The 20,770-nt window shown below is 53.6% G+C and overlaps 7 protein-coding genes across 7 annotated transcripts; 5 read left to right on the top strand and 2 right to left on the bottom strand.

Moving 5' to 3' along the window:
- Window positions 1–1,740: 1,740 nt before the first annotated feature.
- Window positions 1,741–2,090, top strand: N7539_005765 (uncharacterized protein; the record flags this gene model as incomplete). The annotated part of the gene is made up of 2 exons (XM_056935367.1): window positions 1,741–1,858; window positions 1,975–2,090. 2 exons carry the CDS (start codon window positions 1,741–1,743, stop codon window positions 2,088–2,090), a joined length of 234 nt encoding a protein of 77 aa, XP_056789239.1.
- Window positions 2,091–2,993: 903 nt separating this feature from the next.
- On the top strand, window positions 2,994–6,702 carry N7539_005766 (WD repeat-containing protein; the record flags this gene model as incomplete). The annotated part of the gene is made up of 5 exons (XM_056935368.1): window positions 2,994–3,151; window positions 3,360–6,112; window positions 6,176–6,432; window positions 6,504–6,623; window positions 6,694–6,702. The coding sequence occupies 5 exons, from the start codon at window positions 2,994–2,996 to the stop codon at window positions 6,700–6,702; spliced, it is 3,297 nt and encodes a 1,098-aa protein (XP_056789240.1).
- Window positions 6,703–7,650: 948 nt separating this feature from the next.
- N7539_005767 (putative MYND domain protein) lies at window positions 7,651–9,423 on the top strand (the record flags this gene model as incomplete). Its single annotated transcript, XM_056935369.1, has 1 exon — window positions 7,651–9,423. One exon carries the CDS (start codon window positions 7,651–7,653, stop codon window positions 9,421–9,423), a length of 1,773 nt encoding a protein of 590 aa, XP_056789241.1.
- A 522-nt stretch (window positions 9,424–9,945) lies between these two features.
- Window positions 9,946–12,501, bottom strand: N7539_005768 (Pre-mRNA-splicing factor cwc22; the record flags this gene model as incomplete). Its single annotated transcript, XM_056935370.1, has 1 exon — window positions 9,946–12,501. The coding sequence occupies one exon, from the start codon at window positions 12,499–12,501 to the stop codon at window positions 9,946–9,948; it is 2,556 nt and encodes an 851-aa protein (XP_056789242.1).
- Window positions 12,502–13,109: 608 nt separating this feature from the next.
- Window positions 13,110–13,385, bottom strand: N7539_005769 (amidase; the record flags this gene model as incomplete). The annotated part of the gene is made up of 1 exon (XM_056935371.1): window positions 13,110–13,385. The coding sequence occupies one exon, from the start codon at window positions 13,383–13,385 to the stop codon at window positions 13,110–13,112; it is 276 nt and encodes a 91-aa protein (XP_056789243.1).
- An 873-nt stretch (window positions 13,386–14,258) lies between these two features.
- On the top strand, window positions 14,259–14,665 carry N7539_005770 (dolichol phosphate-mannose biosynthesis regulatory protein; the record flags this gene model as incomplete). The annotated part of the gene is made up of 3 exons (XM_056935372.1): window positions 14,259–14,261; window positions 14,326–14,406; window positions 14,480–14,665. The coding sequence occupies 3 exons, from the start codon at window positions 14,259–14,261 to the stop codon at window positions 14,663–14,665; spliced, it is 270 nt and encodes an 89-aa protein (XP_056789244.1).
- A 2,389-nt stretch (window positions 14,666–17,054) lies between these two features.
- On the top strand, window positions 17,055–20,484 carry N7539_005771 (uncharacterized protein; the record flags this gene model as incomplete). The annotated part of the gene is made up of 2 exons (XM_056935373.1): window positions 17,055–17,242; window positions 17,301–20,484. 2 exons carry the CDS (start codon window positions 17,055–17,057, stop codon window positions 20,482–20,484), a joined length of 3,372 nt encoding a protein of 1,123 aa, XP_056789245.1.
- Window positions 20,485–20,770: the final 286 nt, after the last annotated feature.

Here is a 20,770-nt window from a genome sequence, read left to right on the forward strand (position 1 = left end):
CCTCTATCACATGTACTGTACTGGTCCGCTCGAGTACTGAAATTAGAGTATACTTCATCATCGTGTTTCAGTCCGTCGCCAATCTTTGTCTTCTCTAGTTGGGCAGTCTTACACACCCCTACCTGTAAGCAGTACGAGTCCCAATCTGAGCTTCATGATCCATGAAAAGAGACCAGATGCGTGGACTTCCCTCTCGCAGCCAAACAATCTCGATTCTCGTCACTTTGCCCACATTGGAATCGACTACCGTTACCAAATACAGTGCGAGAACGGGCCAAGGCGCACCATCTCGCTGGGGGTGTTTCGGGGTCCAAGGAGAACTGCTGGCGCGATCAGAGCCTCAATTCGTATGCGCGACCGCCGCCTGCTGGTTTCGAGGAATCAGGGTTGTGTGTCGAATGGGGGTGCTCTGTCTACTGTCTAGTATCGGACGCGCAATGCTCATATGCCGTCGCTCGACCCTGAGAAGCCATTTACAGCTGCCAATGTCTCGCGTGTGTCAACGCTCTGTTTATTCGATGTGTGAAAGTGAATCACTTTCCGTAGACAACAATACCAAAGAGACACTCTCTGATGGGACATTTCACATGGATCTACTGCTACCAAGGACCAGAAGGGAAGGAGACTGGACGTGACGATGCCAGTATCGAGTGATCATCTCCAATAGTTAGGATTCTGCGCAAGCCTGCCTGATTGATTCACTGCTTGCAAACAACGGTTCAACTCCATGATCGAATCCGTGATTGCTGTACCCGGCAATTGATGCGTTGTAGCTTGGGTCGAAGGATGCACTGAAGTAGGTTTGCCCACGTCCTGGAAGGATCCCTCGATCCGTCCAGAGTCCAGAGCGTACAACGGCCCGCTAAACTGCAAATGGATGAGCAGCCCACGCGATGGGGCTCCATGGCGCCACTCAAGGTTGCCTCCTGTCGGATGGTACATTTTGATTGGTTGTGCGATGGCTCAGGTGGGTCGTGTAGACGATCCACTCGGTCGTCGAAGGATGTCCGATACAGCGGATACAGGGCTCTCTGATTGGTTCATCGGAATGGAACTCGAGTTTAGGTGCGCCCCGTCGAACAGTCTGGGCCCTCGTCCATCCGCGGGTGTTCGTCGGGACTTTGGGGGGAACGACAACTGAACCTTCTTCCGGGTACTCAAGTAGAAGATCAGCATGACTGCGTCAGGGTTCAACTGTCGTGGAACGAGGTACTCTCTTGGATAGGTAAGGTAAGGTCGGTACACAAGTAGCAGTGCCGATTGAGGGGTAACTACTATGGCTGGATAAGGCGTTTACAATTGACAGGTCCGTCTCCGTGACCGGTGGAAGGACTGGACATGGACAGCAGAGGAGTACAGTACACAGGTTGACACCCTACAGTAGTATTAAGTTACCGACTTCCACAACTGTCGGTACTTCCCTTGCTGTAGGAACTGGTTGAGATGGCGCGAGAGCAGGATTTAGTCCTTTTAGCAGAGAGGAGTTTAAGTTAGTAGGTACATACTACATACTACCGCAGTACCTAGTACTACTGTAATCTGTTTGACTCTGGAGATCGACCCTTATCCCTGTCCCTGTCACTGTCACTGTCAATCTTCCGGATGCTGGATTGCTGCTGCAGGCCCATGTTCACTTTCCGCTTCTGGAAAATGGACTCTCTCCTTTCTTGATTTATGATCTTTGTGGTGGTGTCTCCTGATTGAGGTTGAGTGCTGAACTTCTCGTAGTTGCTTCCATCGATGTCCACGGCTGACGGGACTGTCCATAACAGGTACTACTCTCCAGTAGTAGACTACTACTACTACTACTACTACTACTACTACTACGAGTTAGTTGGCCTTACTAGTCGACTTACCGGTACCTTGTCTATAGTCCAGGAGTGGTACAGTACCATAAGTACCTAGTACTACTAGTTCGTAGTAGGAGTCTGAACTCTACACTCTCCAATATACTTGATCGTCTCCCGAGTCCAGACTTATTGCCCGGTTTTGGGTGTGGTCGTGGTGTCGCCTCGGGCTACTCGCTGGCCCGTGGTGTACAGGGTCCGTCGGCCATGCGCCTGTCTATCATGATGGCTTTGTACCGGTAGTCATCCTGTCGTTTTGCCCCCTCGTCTTCGGGTCATGACCGTGGGGGCCCTGGAGGCCGGAGGCTGCCCACTTTGATGACTGTACCAGTACCAGAACCCCCGAGCCCGTCATCCCGTCCCGACAGGTCTTCTTCTTTCGTCGGGTCGGATGCCTGTCTCATCTTCACCTCTTCCCACTCTTCGTCAGTAGTCATCCCCTCTTTGACTGACAAATCCTCTCATCTTCCGTTCTCAAAGGCTTAGTCCTGCGTCCAGGCCAGACGAGATCACTCGATACTCTGTGCTTTCCCACAGTCAACAGTGCGTCCGACAGGCACAGGCCAGTAGATCTGCCGCGCCCTCTTCGACGCTGGGCCCGTGACCACCTGACCGGCCAGGCTGCAACTGACAGGCCTGACGTCATCCGCCCACCTGCCCACTCCCGCGCAGAGACTAAGTCCCAAAAGAGAAAGCCTCCAGACAAGCCCAAGGGGAAGGGGGGGGGGAAAGAAAGAAAGAAAGAAGGAACTCCAACAGGGACAGCCCACAGAAGAAGAGAGAGCGCAAGCTCGTGCAGCTGTGAAGAATAGGCACAGCCCAGTCTCAAGTTCCACCCGTCACCTGCCAAACCAGACGCTATACGCTTGGTTTCTCCAGCGCTTGGTCCACCGCCCATTGCCTCTCCCAGTACACGACGACACAGATAGTACGACCACTGCCACCACCAGCCAGACTACAGTACGAACCACCCTTCCGTCCACCTCCTCCCAAGGCGTCCGTGGATCCATCATGGTTGGTGATCCCCCTTAGTTCAACCGCCTCAAGTCTCTTTGCCTTGAGAATCCAAAAAAAAAAAGAAAATACTTTTTTTATCTTTGGGGTCGTGATCTCTTTCCCCTCCCCACTCGGTAAGACTTTGAAGAGATGGGTGATTCACTCTACTCTCGTCTCTGGCGTCGAGAATGTGGAAGTCGGCCGCCGCGGACCTCCCTCCGCGAAATCTACGGGGCGAGGGAATGGGTGGAGGATCTGGACATTGTGAATGAGCTGGGCGGTCATACGGGATGTGTAAATGCACTCAGGTATGTTAAGTTGGCAGCGATCTTCCCCTCCCCCGCCCTTTGTCGACGCTCTGTCTCCATCCTGATCGTGCTGTCTGTTCCATGTCGCGCGATTGCGATACCATGATCAGCTTCATCCCGCATGCCTGAAGATTGCAGTCGCAAGAAAAAGCCCCATTTGACCTTGGAAGACACACACCGGGACCGTGGTGAGCTAACATCTCCGCAGCTGGTCGACTTCGGGGCGTCTGTTGGCGTCCGGCTCCGATGATCAACACTTGAATATCTACTCATATCAGCCCGACTCGTCCGATGCGCAGTTTGCCCTGCACACAACCGTCGCCACCGGCCACAAGGCCAACATCTTTTCCGTCAAGTTCATGCCGCACTCCAACGACCGGACCTTGGTCACTTGTGCGGGTGACTCTCAAGTGCGCGTCTTCGACATTGAATACTCCAGCGCAAATGGGGGCAGCGCTGCGACCTCGGCACTGGCCGCCTCCGCGCGCAGTCGCAAATTCAACAACTTCTTCGAGGGTACGCGATATCTGCATGCGGGAAATACCAACGCCAGAGTCTATCGCAGCCACGCCGATCGGGTCAAGCGCATCGTCACCGAGTCCTCGCCGCACCTGTTCCTGACATGCTCGGAGGACGGGGAGGTGCGTCAGTGGGACCTTCGTCAACCCTCGGAGGCATATCCTCCTCCAGCCGGGGGCCAGGGCTTCATGGCCTACCGCCCGGGCTTGGTTCATGATGACTCCAATGTCCCACCGCCGCTTATCTCATACAAAAAATTCCGAGTAGACTTGAACACGATCTCGTGCTCTCCAAGTCAGCCACATTACCTCGCGCTTGGTGGCGCTCACATGCATTGCTTCCTGCACGATCGGCGCATGCTGGGGCGGGATCTGCTAGCCGAGAGAGGGAGCCCGGGAGGCTCCACTTCCAGCGCCGGCCCGTTGGGGGAGGAAATGATGGGGAAAGCCACGCGCTGTGTCCGACGATTTGCGCCTCGGGGAAAGCGTCGTCTGAAGCATCTCGACGACGGCCATATCACCGCCTGCAAGATCAGCGACGCGAATCCGGATGAAATGGTGGTGAGCTGGTCCGGTGATCATATCTACAGCTTCGACCTGATCCGCAGCCCCGATGCTCGTGATCAATCTCCGGATCCCCCTAAGGCCTCCCAAAAATCCAATCGTCGCAAGACCGATGTACAGGGTCGTAAGCGTAAACGTCCGAAGCCATCATCCATGTCCTCGCAGGAGGGTGGAGAGCGTCACCGGTCTCATCAACGTCTGGGTGAATCGGATCTCTTTCAGGTGACGTATGGAAATGGCGAGTCCGAGGACATTGTGTTTTCGGCAGCACCCGACGGTGACGAAATGGCCATGGTTCAACGAGCCCGATACTCGATGCTGAATGAGCCTCAACGATTCAGCATGCAGATTGCTAGAAATCTTGTGAAGCTTCGCCAGATCTTGTTCTCGTTGGAGCCCCCAGCCCGGGAGGCTAGTGAGACCGAGGATCAGACGAGTCAGACTGAGGTCCAGCCTCGTGCGGGACAATTCGCCACGGCCCGTTCGCAAGCCTCGGATTTACTCTCGCAAATGGATCGTGTGATGAGCGAATGGCGCTATCCGATGAATCCCTCTGAGGAGACGGTGACTTTCCAACAAACCCTTCGCTATAATCGGCAGGCATCCTGGCGATTCGTTCAGGCTGCCGGTACTTTAGCCTCCATCCTGTCCGGCGAGAGTTGGGACCTTGGAGCCCCTACCAATGCGGCCAAGTTCTCACAGATCACCCCAGCTCCCAACGAAGACGAGTCCATTGATCCTGAAGCTCAATTTGCATACGACTTTCTCAAGGCAATCTTGCTCTGGATTCAAGGTGGCCGTCCGGCCTTGCTTCGGGGATTTCAAATGGACCATCAACCTAGGCGAGTGGAGGGACGGTTCCCCCTTCCAGTCACGGCCACCGATAGTGCGATTGACACGATTTTGCTGCCTTATCTGCAAGGTCTTGCTCGGGACACGCCGGTAGTCAATGTGGACGCCTCACGCTTCGAGCACGACTCGTCTCGCATTCTGTTCCAGACCCAGGTCGCAGCCGTGACCGCGTTTGGAAATGCAGTGCGCCTACCGTTGGAAGAACTGGGCGCTTCAGCAGCTCGATTTGACCGTCGTCGGGTATCGAATCCATCATCTCAAGTCCGGTCCCTAGATCGGGCCTCGGCCACTAGATTCTGGGTCTTTCGTGTGGGACGTGGCATTCTGATGCAAGCAGGAAAAGACGTTACTCATTCTTTTGTGAATCGTGCATTCGGGGGCATTCATACGACCTTGGACGATGACAATTCTAGCGAGGTAGAGGTCGAGAGATCTCAGGACGACATCAATACTGAGGAGGATGACCTCCGGACAAGGGCTCTTGCAGCACACGGAGCATCTCGCTCTGGGTTGATTCCCCCCTCAGATGGTAGTTCCGGGTCTTCGCCCCTTGTTGGGTCCGGATTCAGGGCTGGGTCGGACGCAGAGTGCGCCCTCGACGACTGCTTGAGTGAGAGGGTCGATGACAGCGACGATGAAGAAGCAGAAGAAGAAGAAGCGGAGAGTGAGGAGGACGAGGAGGAAGACGAAGAGGAGGAATTGGACGCTTGGTATATGGGTTCGGACAATTTCTCTAATGCTGACGAAGAGTTGGATGATGAAGAGGGCGATGATCCTCTTGCTCGTGGTTTACGGACCAAGCCTTCCCACGGTGAAGTCGAGGCTCACACTCCTGTTTCGAGCCATAATCAAGTTTACCGGGGACATTGCAATATCAAGACCGTGAAGGATGTCAACTTCTTTGGTCTCAACGATGAATACGTCGTCAGTGGCAGTGACTCGGGTCATGTTTTCATGTGGGACCGCAAAACAGCCCAGCTTGTGAACATCCTGGAAGGAGATAGTGAAGTGGTTAACGTGGTGCAAGGTTGGTCATTGGTGTACATCCGCTGACTGTCAGCGTACGTTCATAACTAACTGGCTTGCATAGGTCATCCGTATGAGCCGGCTATTGCCGTTTCGGGTATTGACCAGACGATCAAAATTTTCTCTCCGGATCGTCACGCTCAAGATCTCGCTCGCAGGGGTATCAACATTCTTGATCCGCACAACCCAGCAAATGTCGCTGGTTCGATTGCACGCAATCTGGGCGGGCTGGAGAGTCGCAAGCGAATTCAGAACAGTTATCGCATTATGAGCCAAAATGACGTTGACCGTCGGGGGGGCATGAGTGAAGCTTTTATTACGGTAAGCGCAATAGCCTTGAGCCTGTCTTCCTATCCAAGTCGCATTGGACAGGCTGACGTTGTTTATAACAGAGGAGTATGCTAGCGCGTCTGGCCGCCACTCTTCAAGGCGGACAGGCTGGTTCCGGTGGTATGACGGCGAGCGGTGATCCTGGTGAGCCGATACCTGTCATGCTTGGCGACAATTGCACTGTGAGTTTTATGAAATCGAGTCTTGAAGGGGAATACCTGCCAGTTTCAGGAAAAACTAACCCTCTTTCAGGTGATGTGAAGGAAACCTTGTTCCAACGACTTACGCTGGAGAGAGCACTTGCGCCCTGAAGCAATTGAACCGCTTGTGACCTTTTTTTTCCAAATTTACTTCTTACTGTTTTATAAGTCTATTTTATATCCACCCACGCTGTGTTTACGATGCATTGGAAGGAATCAGCGGGCGTCTTATTATTGCGGTTCTTCTCTCCCTTCGCTGTCGTTTTGGTAGCTTCTTTCTTTTATCTTCTTCTTTTTTTCTTCTTCTTTTTCTTCTTTTTTCTTTTTCTTCTTCTTTTTCTTTTCCTTTTCTTGTTTCAACTACCTTTTCGACCAAGGGCGTTCCGGTCCTCTCAATTTGACGATGGGCAGTACTTCAGAATGGACACGAATCCATTGTGCTGGAAATTTGGAGATGCACTCAAACTCAAACGACAGACAGAGCAGATCTTGAAATGTCATCAGATGGACTCCATCATATGGATTTCATAACCTGCTTATCACGTTCTAATAATTTAGCGAGGACGCATATTCTCGACTACGTAGGATAGTTCAGGCTGGGTGTTCGCTCTTGACATTAGTGTTGTGTGGACGATATCACCATTCTACCACTCGAGTCTCTTGCAGTACTACACACCATCAATGCATGTAGAGAGGTAGCAATGCTCTTCACCAAGCGAACCTTGACCACTTTATCACCAGGTGTACCTGATATCCATTAGGGCCAAGGGCGCAACTGGATACGATCCATCACTCTAACATGAACTTAAAGCTTCCGGCCCACTTAAGTGGAAGCCCCTGCCAGATGGAAGATCCACCCCGCAGCGAGCCTTAAAATCAAAGATTTTCTGAAGTCTCGGTGCCCCTCCGACCATAAATTCGATCGTAACGCGACGCTTACCTCACAGTGGCCCCATGACTCCCGCTTACTAGAGGCTGCTCGCCATCTCTTTGCCTCGCACTCACCAGCATGACCTCACCCACACCCACAAGCCTCCTCGAGGCCCGCGCCTCCAAAACGACCGAAATCTACGCGGACCCGCATAATCCACACCTGTATCTGGACCGCGCTCGCGTCTACGAGCAATTAGGGTTTCCGGATCTTGCGGCGGCGGATGCGTATCGTGCACTTTCGCTGCTGGAATCGGTGGTGGATCCGGACGGGTGCGAGTTTCATGCGAGAAAGGTTGCGCGGCGTGTGGAGGGGGATGAAGTTGGGAGGAAGCATGACTGGGACGGGAATCAGGATGGAACTGATACCACGGATGAGGATGGAGAAGATGAAGACGAGGATGAAGAAGATGGGGTTCCTATTACGCAGGGCGAGTACGAGGCTGTTATAGGAGAGGTCTATGCGGTTCTGGTTCGCAGTCTCGTCCGATGTGGCTGCTATCGCGATGCTTTTGAATTCGGTGTGCGCGGAAAGGAACTTCTCGAGGAGATGGACGCAGCTAAGCGTGATACATGCGCCTTGAACATCCTGAACGGTCAGCTCGATTCCCTCAAGGGTCTCTACCAATCACGCACCGGCACCAAAGGCGCAATCGACCTGGACGCAATTGACCCTGCCATTCTACCCGCGCAAGGCTTCGCACGACGCATTCTCTACCCGTGGAACGAGCACGAGCCTGATCGCAAGGCTCCCGAGGAACTTGCCTTTTTGAATGAGCGACTGAAAGAGGTCGCCCCTAAGTGTGAAGTTCGTGCCGTGGCTTTGCCGGCGCTTCACGGTGATGTTCCGGATGAGGACGAAGTCTCCGTCCAACTGGGTCTTTTCGCCAAGGAGAACATCGCCGCGGACGAGATCATCCTGCGAGAAACCTCGATTCTTACCGCGACAAACCGATTGCACGACGACCTGTGCGATGCGTGCAATGCACCCCTGCCTGATCTATCCTCGGAGAATCCCCCCGTCGGCTGTGAGGGTGGCTGTGCCGATACAGTCTTCTGCAGTCAGAAATGCCACGATACCGCGCAGACAGTCTACCACGGAGCAATTTGCGGCCTAGAAGACGGTCTCGAATCCATCGGGAAAGATATTCCCGACCCCAAAGATAAAGCGGATTATCTCTATCTTCTCCTGCTGGGCCGCGCCCTCGCCATGTCCGCCACACAAGACATTCACGCCCTCGATCTCCCCGAAGTGAAATACATCTGGGGCGATTTCCACGACTGGGAATGGAAACCCAGTCTTCACCACATGAAGAACGACGACGACCGCAACAGCAACAACAAAGTAGTAGACGAGTCCGCCACCCTCCCATTCTCCTTCCAACTCAACATCCTTCAACCCACGCGCTTCCTCGAAGAGATGGAAATCAACCCCTATACATCCCTAGCTCGATACGACACCTGGATCCTCAACACCCTCTACGCCAAATTCCGCGGCACCGCCTCCGGCCGCCTCTCCACCTGGGACGGCGGGCCCGAACTCTGCGCCGTCCACCCGCTCTGGTGTCTCGCGAATCACTCGTGCGATCCCAACGTCAGATGGGAATGGGGCGGCGAGATCACGTTCCGCGCGCGTAATGACGAAGAGACCGCTGTGTGGGCGCGGACCTTGGATAACGGGCAGATTGAGAGTCGGGCCCCCAAGAAGGGAGGGATCGCAAAGGACGAGGAGATTTTGAATCATTATTGTGATATCGGGTTGGATGTTCAGGAGAGAAGAGGGTGGGCGCGCGGTGCATTGGGAGGGAATTGTCGGTGTGAGAGATGTATTTGGGAGGCGTTGGAGGATTGAATGGGATATTGAGCATTGGGCTGTGGGAATGCATATACATGAGGTTGGGAAACCTAAAGGGGGGGGCGCGTTGGAGAAATTCCAGGAGGGAAGATCTTCCATTTTGGACATGGACATAGACATAGACAATCTGGATTTTTTGTTCTCTGCAATACAGTCTACTACACTATCTTGAGTCGGCTTGACTTGGGAAATACAATACTTATCTTCTACATTCCTTTTTTTGAGCAGAATGTGACCTAAGAGCTAGCACTACCAAGTCGAATATGATCATTTAGAAAATGCACAGCCTTGCACCATAGGTATCTTAATCGTACAACAAGGATATGGGAACAATGAGCCAAGAAAGGAAAAAATAGCGTATCCCGGATAATTCGAAAATTGCTCGTCGAAACACTCCTTTTCATTATTTGCAAGCGGGAGTCGTCTCGTAGCTCCGCAGTGCAAACTTGCACAGTTTTCAAAAGGCTCCATGCAGAGATATAGTGAAGGTGCCGGAGGCTTCTTGTTTTTTTTTTTTTTTCATCGACGCCGCGGCGGAGTCCGCGAGTAAGAACGACCACGTGACTCATCCCGAGCTCTAGCGGGCAGCGGAGATGGTGATCGAGAGTAAGAGACGTCACGGCCACGACGTGGTGGAGGTGATGCAGAGACAGATAATCGCCGTCCGTTTTTCACAGGCAAATCGCGCCGCGGAGGTGTGATAGATCGAGAAGCTGACCTGGAATAGCTCCGACCGCGTCGACTAGATACAGCTGGGCCTCGGCGCGGAGGCGAGACCGAGCGTGAGGCTGATCGACGCACCGGACTCCGACTCCCGCTCTTGGAGTACGAGCGAGCGCGGCTGCGTCGGGGAGGGGTTCGCGAAAGTCTTCGCGACGGCGAACGCGACCGACTGTAGGATGCGTCTCGCCGGCTGCGACGCACAGGAGAGCGCGACCGAGAGCGCGAACGTGACGGCGTGTAGCTTCGTCCACGGGACGACGGGGTGATAGAACGGGAATAGGAGCGAGCGCGCTCACGGCCACGCGAGGGGGAGCGGGTGTAGGAGCGAGACCGCGAGCGGGAAGAGGAATAGGATCGGGATCGAGAGCGGGAGTAGGATCGAGAACGAGATGACCGAGTGTAGGATGAGGATCTCGAATATGATCGGTCGGAGGGTGACCGAGAACCACGGGCAGGCAGTGCGGGCACGGTAGGTCGCGGAATGTTTTTGAGATGCTCGCGCATGTCTTCCGTCAAAACACCCATACCAATACTGGTGAAGTAGTTGATAGAGAATCGAGTGTGGCGGGGATTGTCTGTGGGGAACAAACCCTCGAAGCTGGGCTTCAAGATCTCATCTCTGAAGCGAGCTTGGAGGCCAGTCAGACCCATGTGTTCTGCAAGATCCTGGAACAGAATCTTGATGAAGATACGGCTGCTGGAAGTCGTCTCCTCTTCATTCATGTGGATGACGGACAAAACGTGCCAGCCAAGCGCGTCGTTGCTGAGCATGTGTCCAAAGAATCGTGCAATGTTTCGCAGGCGATTTGTCTCGTATCGGTGAATGGTGTCGTAATATTTGGCAAAGGCAGCCTCGAACAAGTCTGACCAAAGACGATTGATTTTGGCAAACCGCTCTCCAATCAAACCGTAGAACTTGGAGTATGTGCGCTCCTGGGAACAACATTCGATGATCATCGAAGGCAACTCGGGCTCCATGCCAGCAGGGAGATTGATCTTCATCAACTTGTGGCAACATTCCTCGAAATCGATACTTGACATGATTGTCAGGTAAATGGTCCTTCGAAGGTTGACCAGATCCGTGTTGGTTTGATCCTTGATGTCCATCTTTTGCTCCTCGGCATCCGACTCTTCATCGTCGCTCTCATCTTCATCATCCTCGTCGTCTTCATCACTGTCCTCGCCTAGAATCTCGGCCTTCAACCTCCTGTACTTTTCTTCATTTTGTTCCCATTGAGCATCGAACTTGAAGACATTGAGTGTGTCAAGCGTTTCAACCTCATCATCCAAGCCAATCTGATGGGTGATCTGATCTTCTTCTTCCACCAGATCAAGCTCTTCCTTGACGGCCGGGTTATCTTTGTAGCGATCCTTGCGTACTTGGAACAACACCTCAATCATGTACTGCACACGCTTGTCGATGTCGGCTTCATGGAGAATGTTGCGGAATTGGTCGAACACGGCATTCGCGATCTGCGGGTTCATTTCTTCCAAATGCTGACCAACTTCCCGCGTCAAACCCACCGCAATCTCCACGCTGTCATCTGTGGGCTTGTGAAGCAGCAGGAGCAAGATTTGCGCCACAAGCATCTCGTTGGCGACTTGGAAGTTGACGAGGTGCGCAATAAACGTCGTGGATGAAATGCAAACCGCCTTGTCATTGCGCTTGAAGGCTTTGCGGAACTGAACAATCAACCGCGACACCAGCAATTCTCCAACCTGTGGTAATTTTGTGTTCACGATGGCAGTCATTGCCGCGTAGATGGGCGTGAAAGGCAAGCTAGCAGCTTGTGCCTTCATGATCGACCGGCAGAACAGACCGCGGCCTCGCACCAGGTTCTCACCGAAGAGTTCTGGGACGATGTATTTGATGTTGGAGACATTGACCTTGTTGATCAGTCCATTGATAGATTTCTTCAGCGCTTCCCACGCCATCCGTTGATACTCCTTACTCGTTTTATCGGTAATTTGTGCCTGAAGAGCACGAAGACGGGCCGGAGGGATATATGTACCACCGGATCGCATGTTCAACAATTTGTCGTACTCGGCCTTGGCCGCCGCCTGTTTCTCTTCCTCGGTCATAGGCTTGCGAGCGGCCTCCAGCTTCTCATGCTCCCGAACCCGCTCTGCGAGCTGACGCTCACGCTCGAGCGCGCGTTGCTCGTCCATATGGGGGACTTCTGCATCATCGTCTTCGTCACGGTATGAGTTGGCGGGTGGAGAACGACGACGATTGGGAGAGGGCGACCGTGACGGAGGCGAGCGTTTGCGAGCGCCAGCGGTTGGCGAGAAGGTCCCCGGAGGAGGAGTCGGGACACGTACCGCAGACTGTAGAATAACCGAGTCTGACATGGCGAGGTCTCAGAGGCACCAAAGATACCAAGTGAGAAGGGATCGGTTGAAGGAGTGCGAACTGCGAACACCGAGGACGCGGTGGTGAGGTTCCGTGAGCTTGAGCAGTGCCGCGACTGAAGGTTCTGGGAGTCACGTGCCTTGTTATCTACCGTCCATGCCAGGTCCAATTTGGGCGCATCCGTCGGACAGCTCCTCACTTCTGGACCAACTTAAATATGAGAAAGCCGAGGAGTTTTACGAAGAACACAGCCAGTGCTTTGCGTTACCCAAAGCTGGCCAAGAATCGAAACTTTTGGAACATGAGCCAGACCCTCATCCAAATCGTGAGCCAACCCGTGAGCGTGGGCGTGGGCTTTGACGGGCATAATCCAAGGGAGTACTGTACGTACGCTGGGATCTTGGTACCAAGCTGCAGCGGCCCGACGGGTGTTGCACTAGGTAGGAGATGATATCCATGTAATTGCTTCTCTTTGCTGCAGGCCCAGCAATTTTGTGGTAAAGGAGAGGTTTGTGTTGCTGATTCCAATGGGTTCCTCGCTGGTGGCTTTTTCTTGTAATGGCTTGGTTGAAGCAGTATTTGAGCAGTTGCAGCCATTAGCAAACATTCATGGCTTATGCCTTTCATAAATTATCTCATCTCGAGAACTCTTCTTCTCGCCATCCTCAATAATCTCATCAACGAGCTTCGCAGTAACCAACGTTTCTCCATCCTTAAACGTATCTGCGTCAGCTGTAACGCAACGCCAAGGACTGAACCTTTCCCATTCTCTCTTGTTGATCTCAATTCGCGGGACATACTTCTTGTCAAGCTCCGTGAGCGCATCCAGCCTCGGATCAACAGTAAGACCTGAGGTGAAAGTCACAGCACGCACATCCGTCATGTTTACGATTACAATTTTAACTCCAGAGGAATGACTTGGATGAAACGTGGAACTCGTAACCCTCGACTGCTTTCAACCTTGGATTCAAGATGATCATCTCGTCACGTACATGGGCGACGTAGTAATACCTTACACTCGTGAGTTCCAAGATTCAATCTACTTCTATATTGACAATTTCGGTGGCATACCTATCGGCTCAGGCTGAGATGATCCGGCGTCAGGGGTGATAAGTTATGCTGGAACAAACACTTCGTTTCCACCGGAGGTATGATTCTCGCCTGTTCAGCGCGCGGACGGCTCACAGTCCTCATCAGGCGGCCCAGTTCAGTCAACACTCGAACGTCATTAGCAAGGTTCTGTCAGGCCATGTGCGATAAGCTGTCTCAATCGCATATCTTGGAAAGCTCCCTCATTATTTGTGATCGATGCTCCGCTTGGAATCTGTTACACCCGTGAAAAGTGGAGATAACCTGGAAAGCGTGATCTGTTGATTATCGAAGGAATCTACAGCCGATCTGAGTCTTATGGCTACATGCCCCTCCCCCCGTACTAGGCAGCTTGCGCCTATGCTAGCTTTCATCCTCGTACGGTCGACTCACTATTACGATGCCGAGCACTCACACCCCGCACCTCTGTCTAAAATAATGCAGCAATACCCTCATGGTCCATGGATCTGCATCTATACCGACTTGAGGAAGGTGAAAAGGGAAGGCGGTGTGGTGGTCCGTCCAGCGTTTACCTGTCAGGGACCAAGATCCACGGGATGAGCTCCTGAACAGCAGAACCCCGTCGCTATTCCTTTCCCCTGCAATTTGAAGGCTCTCACCTGCCTCCTTTCTTCTTTGCGAGTAATCGCGACCGCTCTTTAACATAATGGTCAGTACTCATCCATTGAATTGCCTGCCGGCTTCGTCGAAGCTAATCCATGATTTTCGTCTAGCTGGGCCAACTCGTCGGTTCCGCCATGCTCTTGGCCGCAACCGCGATCTTTCTGTATTACACGGCGTGGACATTGTTGATGGTAAAACTTCCCTGTCCGCACCATCACCTGATGATGATCTTCCTCAGCTCACCCTTCATTTTTCCCTCTTTAGCCTTTCGTGGATCCCGGCCACCCTCTCCATGACCTCTTCCCGCCCCGTGTTTGGGCCATTCGCATCCCCGTTATCCTGACTCTCCTGGGCTCCGCTGTGGTGGGCACCTTCATAAGCATCGTGATGATCAACAGCAACAAAAAGAAGGCAGCCAAGGCCAAGGCTGCGGCGAAGAAGAAGACTTGATCAGGACAAGACGCAAGGAAGCAACCAGCCTGTTTGCAGGTGGAATCACTTGTTTTGAGCTTTGCGATCGCATAGCGCGGGTGGGAGCAGAAGGAAACCAATGTACCAACAATTTCTCTTTCCTGATGCGACATTTCGAAAAGGACCCTGGGCAGGCCACACGCCTGAATGAAAACTGAACCCCCGACCTTTACAGATGCTGTCACGAAATACACATAAGTCGGGGCCGCGGCATGATGCTCGGTTACCACCTGCACGTACTGTAGGCGGCCAAATTAATTGACGGATCTGCGATCAGATCTGGGTGATCTGGCATCTTCAAGGACAAAATACCTAAGTGGTCGTTTTCTGGAATAGAATTTAGGGATACAGCAACTCAGTAGCAGGTCGGATGATGATGTGCTGCACCGCAGCTTCCTACTAGGCTACCACTGCAGCCCCGACGGTCGCAGATGACTGCATCACTTTCCTTGTTGCTGACAGCCGCATGGACTGACCCCATGCGCCATTGATAGGATCAATGCGTGGTTGTCACGTTGCCTCGTGTGTACCCCGTGACCTGCCCGGACTCGGACTGTCTCCACCCGATCTCCGGCGATCCAAACATGGCCTTTCCTTTGGACCTCACCTCACATCAACGTCCCGGAGATCCGTCCGATGCTCTGGACTGGACGGGCTGAAGTTGACCATCATCCTCATTTCTGATGCATCTTCCATGGTCCGCAGGTGGCCATTGTCATTGCAAGAAGCAGACAATGCCCATTTTTAGTGCGAGGGTACAGTCCTACCGGTAGAGTTCCCACCACGTTTGGGTCGCTCATACCTGCTCTGAGTGTGCACTTTGACGACAGTGGACCATCATTGATTAGGTAGGGAGCAAGGGCAGCAATCACTGATCAGTACATGTATTAGCATCGTCTTTGGTGGTTGACGATTCCTTCTGTACAAATCCAGTTCACAGCCACCTGCAGGTTTGGCTGATCTTCGGATAGGGCGGGGTCATTTAGCCACCGGAGATAGTTAAAGGCCCTGCCCTGATATGTCGGCAACGTCCTGCAGCCGATCAAGCAGGGAAAGCGAGTGCTTTGGCGGAGAGTCCAGAAGCATTCTAGCTGATCATAGTTGATGACTCGATAGTAGCGGTTCTCGAGCCGTGCACAAGACGGGAAGACTGATTCAGGGCAGAGGCTCCGATGATGCAATCTACGTACTGGGAAAAGCTCGTGCATCATGCTCATCAGCTCGTTGTCGGCTGTGCGCCAGTGGTCCTGTCCTCATTACATGGAAGCCACTCCTTTCGGCGTGTCGCAAAGGGGGCGGGTATAATCGGTGGGAATGACGAGGCCAGCCCGTCAGTCCGGCCTGACGATCTGGCGGGTCCAGCGATAGTCAGCTTAGACATGAGATACGCCATGAGGGGAAGAAGATGAATCAGATGGGCCACCACAGTCTCATCGAAAGGGACGGTCATCGCTTGCTCCAGGTTCAGCCGACTCTTCGACCAAGGTTACCGTTCTGTTCTACCGCTGTTTCCGTGTCACTAGCTCATCTCATTCGAGCCCGTATTACCCTCTGAGGCCATCATCGTGCGTAGTAGGTTCCTAAGCCACAACTGGAAGGCACGTACTACTGGTAGGAGGTCACCTTGAAACCACCGGACTGCGACTCGAGGCTATTGTACTACGAAGTCCATAGATAGCCTTCACAAGGGGGGTTGCACTTTGCAGGGAGAGGACATGTACCCCACTTGACTGTAGCTGCCTCTCGCTGGTTTCGGCTTCTGACTCAGGTACCGCATTCCCGTTCCCCTCTTCTTATCGCGTCTGCTTCTTCTCTCCACCTTCTTCCTCTCTCTCACTATTTGCCCCTCGACCTGCATCACTCGCGACCCAAACTCGTGAGGCTCGCGTTTCCATCAAACTCGACTCACTGTCTCCGAAGACACTCACTTGTCGGACATCCTGGTCCCCCTGCAGCCGGTACCGTGCGACGCTCCATCAGCCTTATCAGATCTTCCCCGCGTATCGAGCGCGTCTCCGCTCTAGATACGCCTGTATCGGACCGAAGCCTCCTCGCCGGATAAGCAAGCCATCACAGCCGTGTTACTGAAGTGTTTCGGGTGAAAGGTAGGGAAGAATGACCTGGTCTTTAATGGACCTCGGTTTATTCCAAATCCACATGTAAGGACTGAGCTGACGGACGTGGGCGTTGGCGGCAGGCCGGACCACTTGTCGAGTGCTGCAGCTCGTCATCCCCCCCCCCCTTTCGACTCTATAACCAGTCTGAAGTTCTCCGTTCTCTAGATCTTCTAGAGGATCTCGAGAGCGGCGATTCTGAGATCAAACTACACCTTCTAGCTAGGCCTCTCATCCCGAGGCGATCGGCTTGAATGCCACCAGTGGCCCCTGACGAGCTAAATCATCAGCACGGCAGGTCTATAGAAGACGATCCATCCCTGACTCATCTCGCATCTGTCCCAGCTCACTCGACTCAAGAATATGAGCCCACTGGAAAGTCGAAGAAGAAGAAGAGCAGTAAAAAGAAGAAGGCAGCGACTGAGGCGCCCCCGGAAGATTTGTATGTTCTGATTACCTTCTCCAACAGATGGCCGGTCAGAGGGCTAATCGGGAAACAGAATCATCGAGCCTCCGGTGTCTGAGGAGCTACTTCCACCCATCGAACCTGAGCATGAGGTATATTTAGAGCCAGAACCCGAGCCCGAGAACGAGCCTGAGCCTGTGCCCGTGGCCACACCGGCACGCGGGCCTGTGGCTGCACCTGTCGACATACAAGGTCGTCATGGCGGAGTTATCGAGACTTCGCCATCGCCAGGGGCTCTCGGATCATTTGGCAAGTCGGTAGCCCATGATCTCACCCTTCGGACCGATAGGTGGGCACAGGCAGTGCCTTACGGAAAGAGCCCACCAGTGGATCTTATGGATGGAGATCCGTCAACAGGATCCCCGCTCACTTTCCCAACAATCCACGAACGCGGTTTCATCCACCCTTCTTCGCCGTCCCCTCCCACTCAACCGCGACCCTTCAGTTACGGCAGTGGATATCGAAGTAGCATGCACTCACGCCAGCAGTCGGTCGATCGCAGAAAGAGTCATTCCTATGGAAGTCCCATGAGCAACCCTGCCCCTCCTCATTTACCCCAAGCGCACTTCTATGGGGCCCCGGACATTGATATCCCTACTCGAGCTCGTACAAGCGACGGGGCTTATTCGTTCTGCAGCTTCGACACCCTTCCCAGTACGTCAAACAAGTCGCCGCGAACGGGCACTAATGTCCTCGTCGTAGGGATAGACGGCGCCGTCGAAATTCATGCCATCGAAGATCGACGGTTTCGATTGGTGGGCCAAGTCAGCGGGTTGAACGGCCGGGTTCTTGATGCGAAGATCCTGCGCGAGGTTCAGTCAAGCGATACGGATGCCGCGTCCCAGCCTCATATTGCTGTGATTTTGCATGGGCCACTACCGCAGAGAGAGGATGACGACGCCATCTCTGCCGCTGCTTTAGACCCGAACGAACCGCCGGCGACTACTGTCAGGGCTTCACTGGCTGAAAGGCGAGCTGGGAAAGTCGATGTCATATTTTATCAAACTCGGGTGGAAGTCTACTCTTTGCGTTCTGGTGAACATGTAGCAACGCTGTTCACTAGCCAGCCCGTGCCATCACCAGAGAACGTCCCGGGAGTCCCTTCGCTGGCCCCGAGTCCCCAGGGAAGCTTGAAGATCTTGCATAGTGGTAACCATATCGCCGTGGCGTCTGGCATTAGTGGGGAGGTATTTATCTTCAGGCATACATTTTACGGGGGCTACCAGTGTCTTGGGAAAACCTGGACCAATATTCAAGCTGGCGAGACAAGACGATACTCCACTTCCTCCAGCTCCACAGATGCTGATGGCTCTCACCACGAATCTTCGCGAGCGTTGATGACCGAGCGGCCGCTGGTGACCATTCAGGGAAGGTGGCTTGCAGTTGTCCCTCCCTCTTCTGCACGGAGCACTCTGCACGGAAGCATCCCATCTGATATTTTACATCCCTGGGCTCAAGGAGTCGACAGTCGCAATCCGCCAACCGTGCCTTCCGTGAACTGCGCGACTGATGCAGGCGACGGAGAGACCTTACTCGACAAGGTCGCGAGGGGTGTGACACAAGAGCTCGTCAAAGGTGCCCGCTGGATGGGTGACCAAGGGCTCCAGGTTTGGAACAACTATTGGAGCACGGGTCAGCTTTCTGCTCCCACCACGCCGCCGATGCGTCCCGTGCGAGGCTCAGAGTCTCCTGTGCACCCTCAAGGGCTGTTTCCTCCAACTCACGCGCAAGAAACGCAGGCTACATCATCTCCCGAGCCTGATACCGTCGCGATCATTGACCTAGGCCGGTTCGATGATGGGGTCGACGCTAAATCTGCGTCCCTCAACCCTGCGGCAGTCTTTCAGGTTCCTAACGGATGCAGCTTCTTGTCACTATCGCCCAGTGGACTCATGCTCTTCACTGCCAGTAAGAAAGGAGATGTTCAATACATCTGGGACTTGATGCAACTGAGGCACTGTCGCGCTATGGCTTTCATGACCGATGGTCTCGGTAGCCAAACCGCCAATGTCCGACAGGTGGCCCGATACGCAAGATTGACCGCGTCAAGCATCGTGGATGTCATATGGACGGCTCCAGTCGGTGACAGGCTGGCCGTTGTCACGCGGAAGGGTACTGTGCATGTCTTCGACTTGCCTCAAAGCGCATTCCAGTGGCCTCCCTTCCGACGTGCTCGTCCGTCATCCAAGAAATCCCCGTCGGTCGATCTCGCTGGTGACGACACAACAGGGCCAGCAGGCGCTGGGAATCCACTCTCTGCGGCCATGACTTTTGTGGGCGGTAAGACCCAACCGTTCCTCTCAGCAGTCCGTGGTCGAGTGCAATCCCCAGGGACCGGGTTTCCCACCATGAGCGGTTTTGCTCTTCCCACCGCGGCAAGCATCAAGGGCGGGAAGGTTGTCGCTGCAGGTCTCAGTAAATCCATGGGCGCGGCTGCCAGTGGTACTGTCCAGACCCTTCGACACGTCGGTGAGAACCGACTGCACCTCTCTGGACTGGGTCGCGATCCTGCTCCCTCGCGCGTCGCGTGGATGTTGGCCAAGGGGCACATTTTCATGGGCGTGTTAGATGATGGGCAATTCAAATTGTACCGGCTGAAGCGAAGCACATCCACCAGTAAAAATCGCCAGTCTTATTCGGTTGTTGGCAGCAAAGAAGTGCAGTTTAGATTGCCCACCAACATGCAAAGCATCTGCGGACCCGCGCCTCTAGTACCCTTCGATCCGGAAAAGACTGTTCAGGCATCCCTGGCGCTTCCTTCCATGACACCTCAGTCTGTTGGCCATCCAGGCAAGGCAACATCTCAGCCACTTTCGCAGGCCGAAATTGAGACCAATACACCTTATCAGCCCTTCCACACGGATCAACGTGTAAGCCTTCATGTGTTCTCGTCGGAGAGCGGTGCAAATGTTCCCAGTAGCCAGTGGGTCTTTGGTGATGACATTCCAACCACGAAGCTGCACCTTCGCTCATACAATCCCCCCGGTGACGACCGAGAACATGACATGTATCACGATGCGGCCATCCACGGGGATTCGTTTGGAGCCGGTGGAGAAATGGAGAATCTCATCACGCTGGGAAGCAGCACCGGCAATGTCGAGGAAGTGGTGATTACCACCAGACGGAAGAAGAAGAAGGCTACCACCGCCGCTAGAGCCGATGATGGATTCTTCGAAGATGACTGCGAAGTCCTGGACTTTGCGCGAGACCGAGTTTGAGTCTTGAGGCTGCGGCGTACGACACATGCATCGATTCATGCGAAGCTGCGCACAGTCTCAGTGTTGTTCCTGGCCTGAACCACACTTTTGATGGCTCCTCACTCTTTGCAATATTCCTGCAAGTTAACTTGTCTTCTCATTCCTCCTTTTCTTCCTCCCCTCCGCTCCCCTCCCTTTTGTTTTTCCACTAGTGTTTTTGTCTTTGCTTTTCTAGATTCCATGCTCGTCCGGCGTTGGAGCTTCACCATTGATTCATTTTTATTTCCATGCGTCGGGAACCTTGAAG

The sequence above is a fragment of the Penicillium diatomitis genome, assembly GCF_028827545.1.
Source record: "Penicillium diatomitis strain IBT 30728 chromosome Unknown utg000006l_segment0_segment0, whole genome shotgun sequence".
Classification (NCBI taxonomy): Eukaryota; Fungi; Ascomycota; class Eurotiomycetes; order Eurotiales; family Aspergillaceae; genus Penicillium; species Penicillium diatomitis.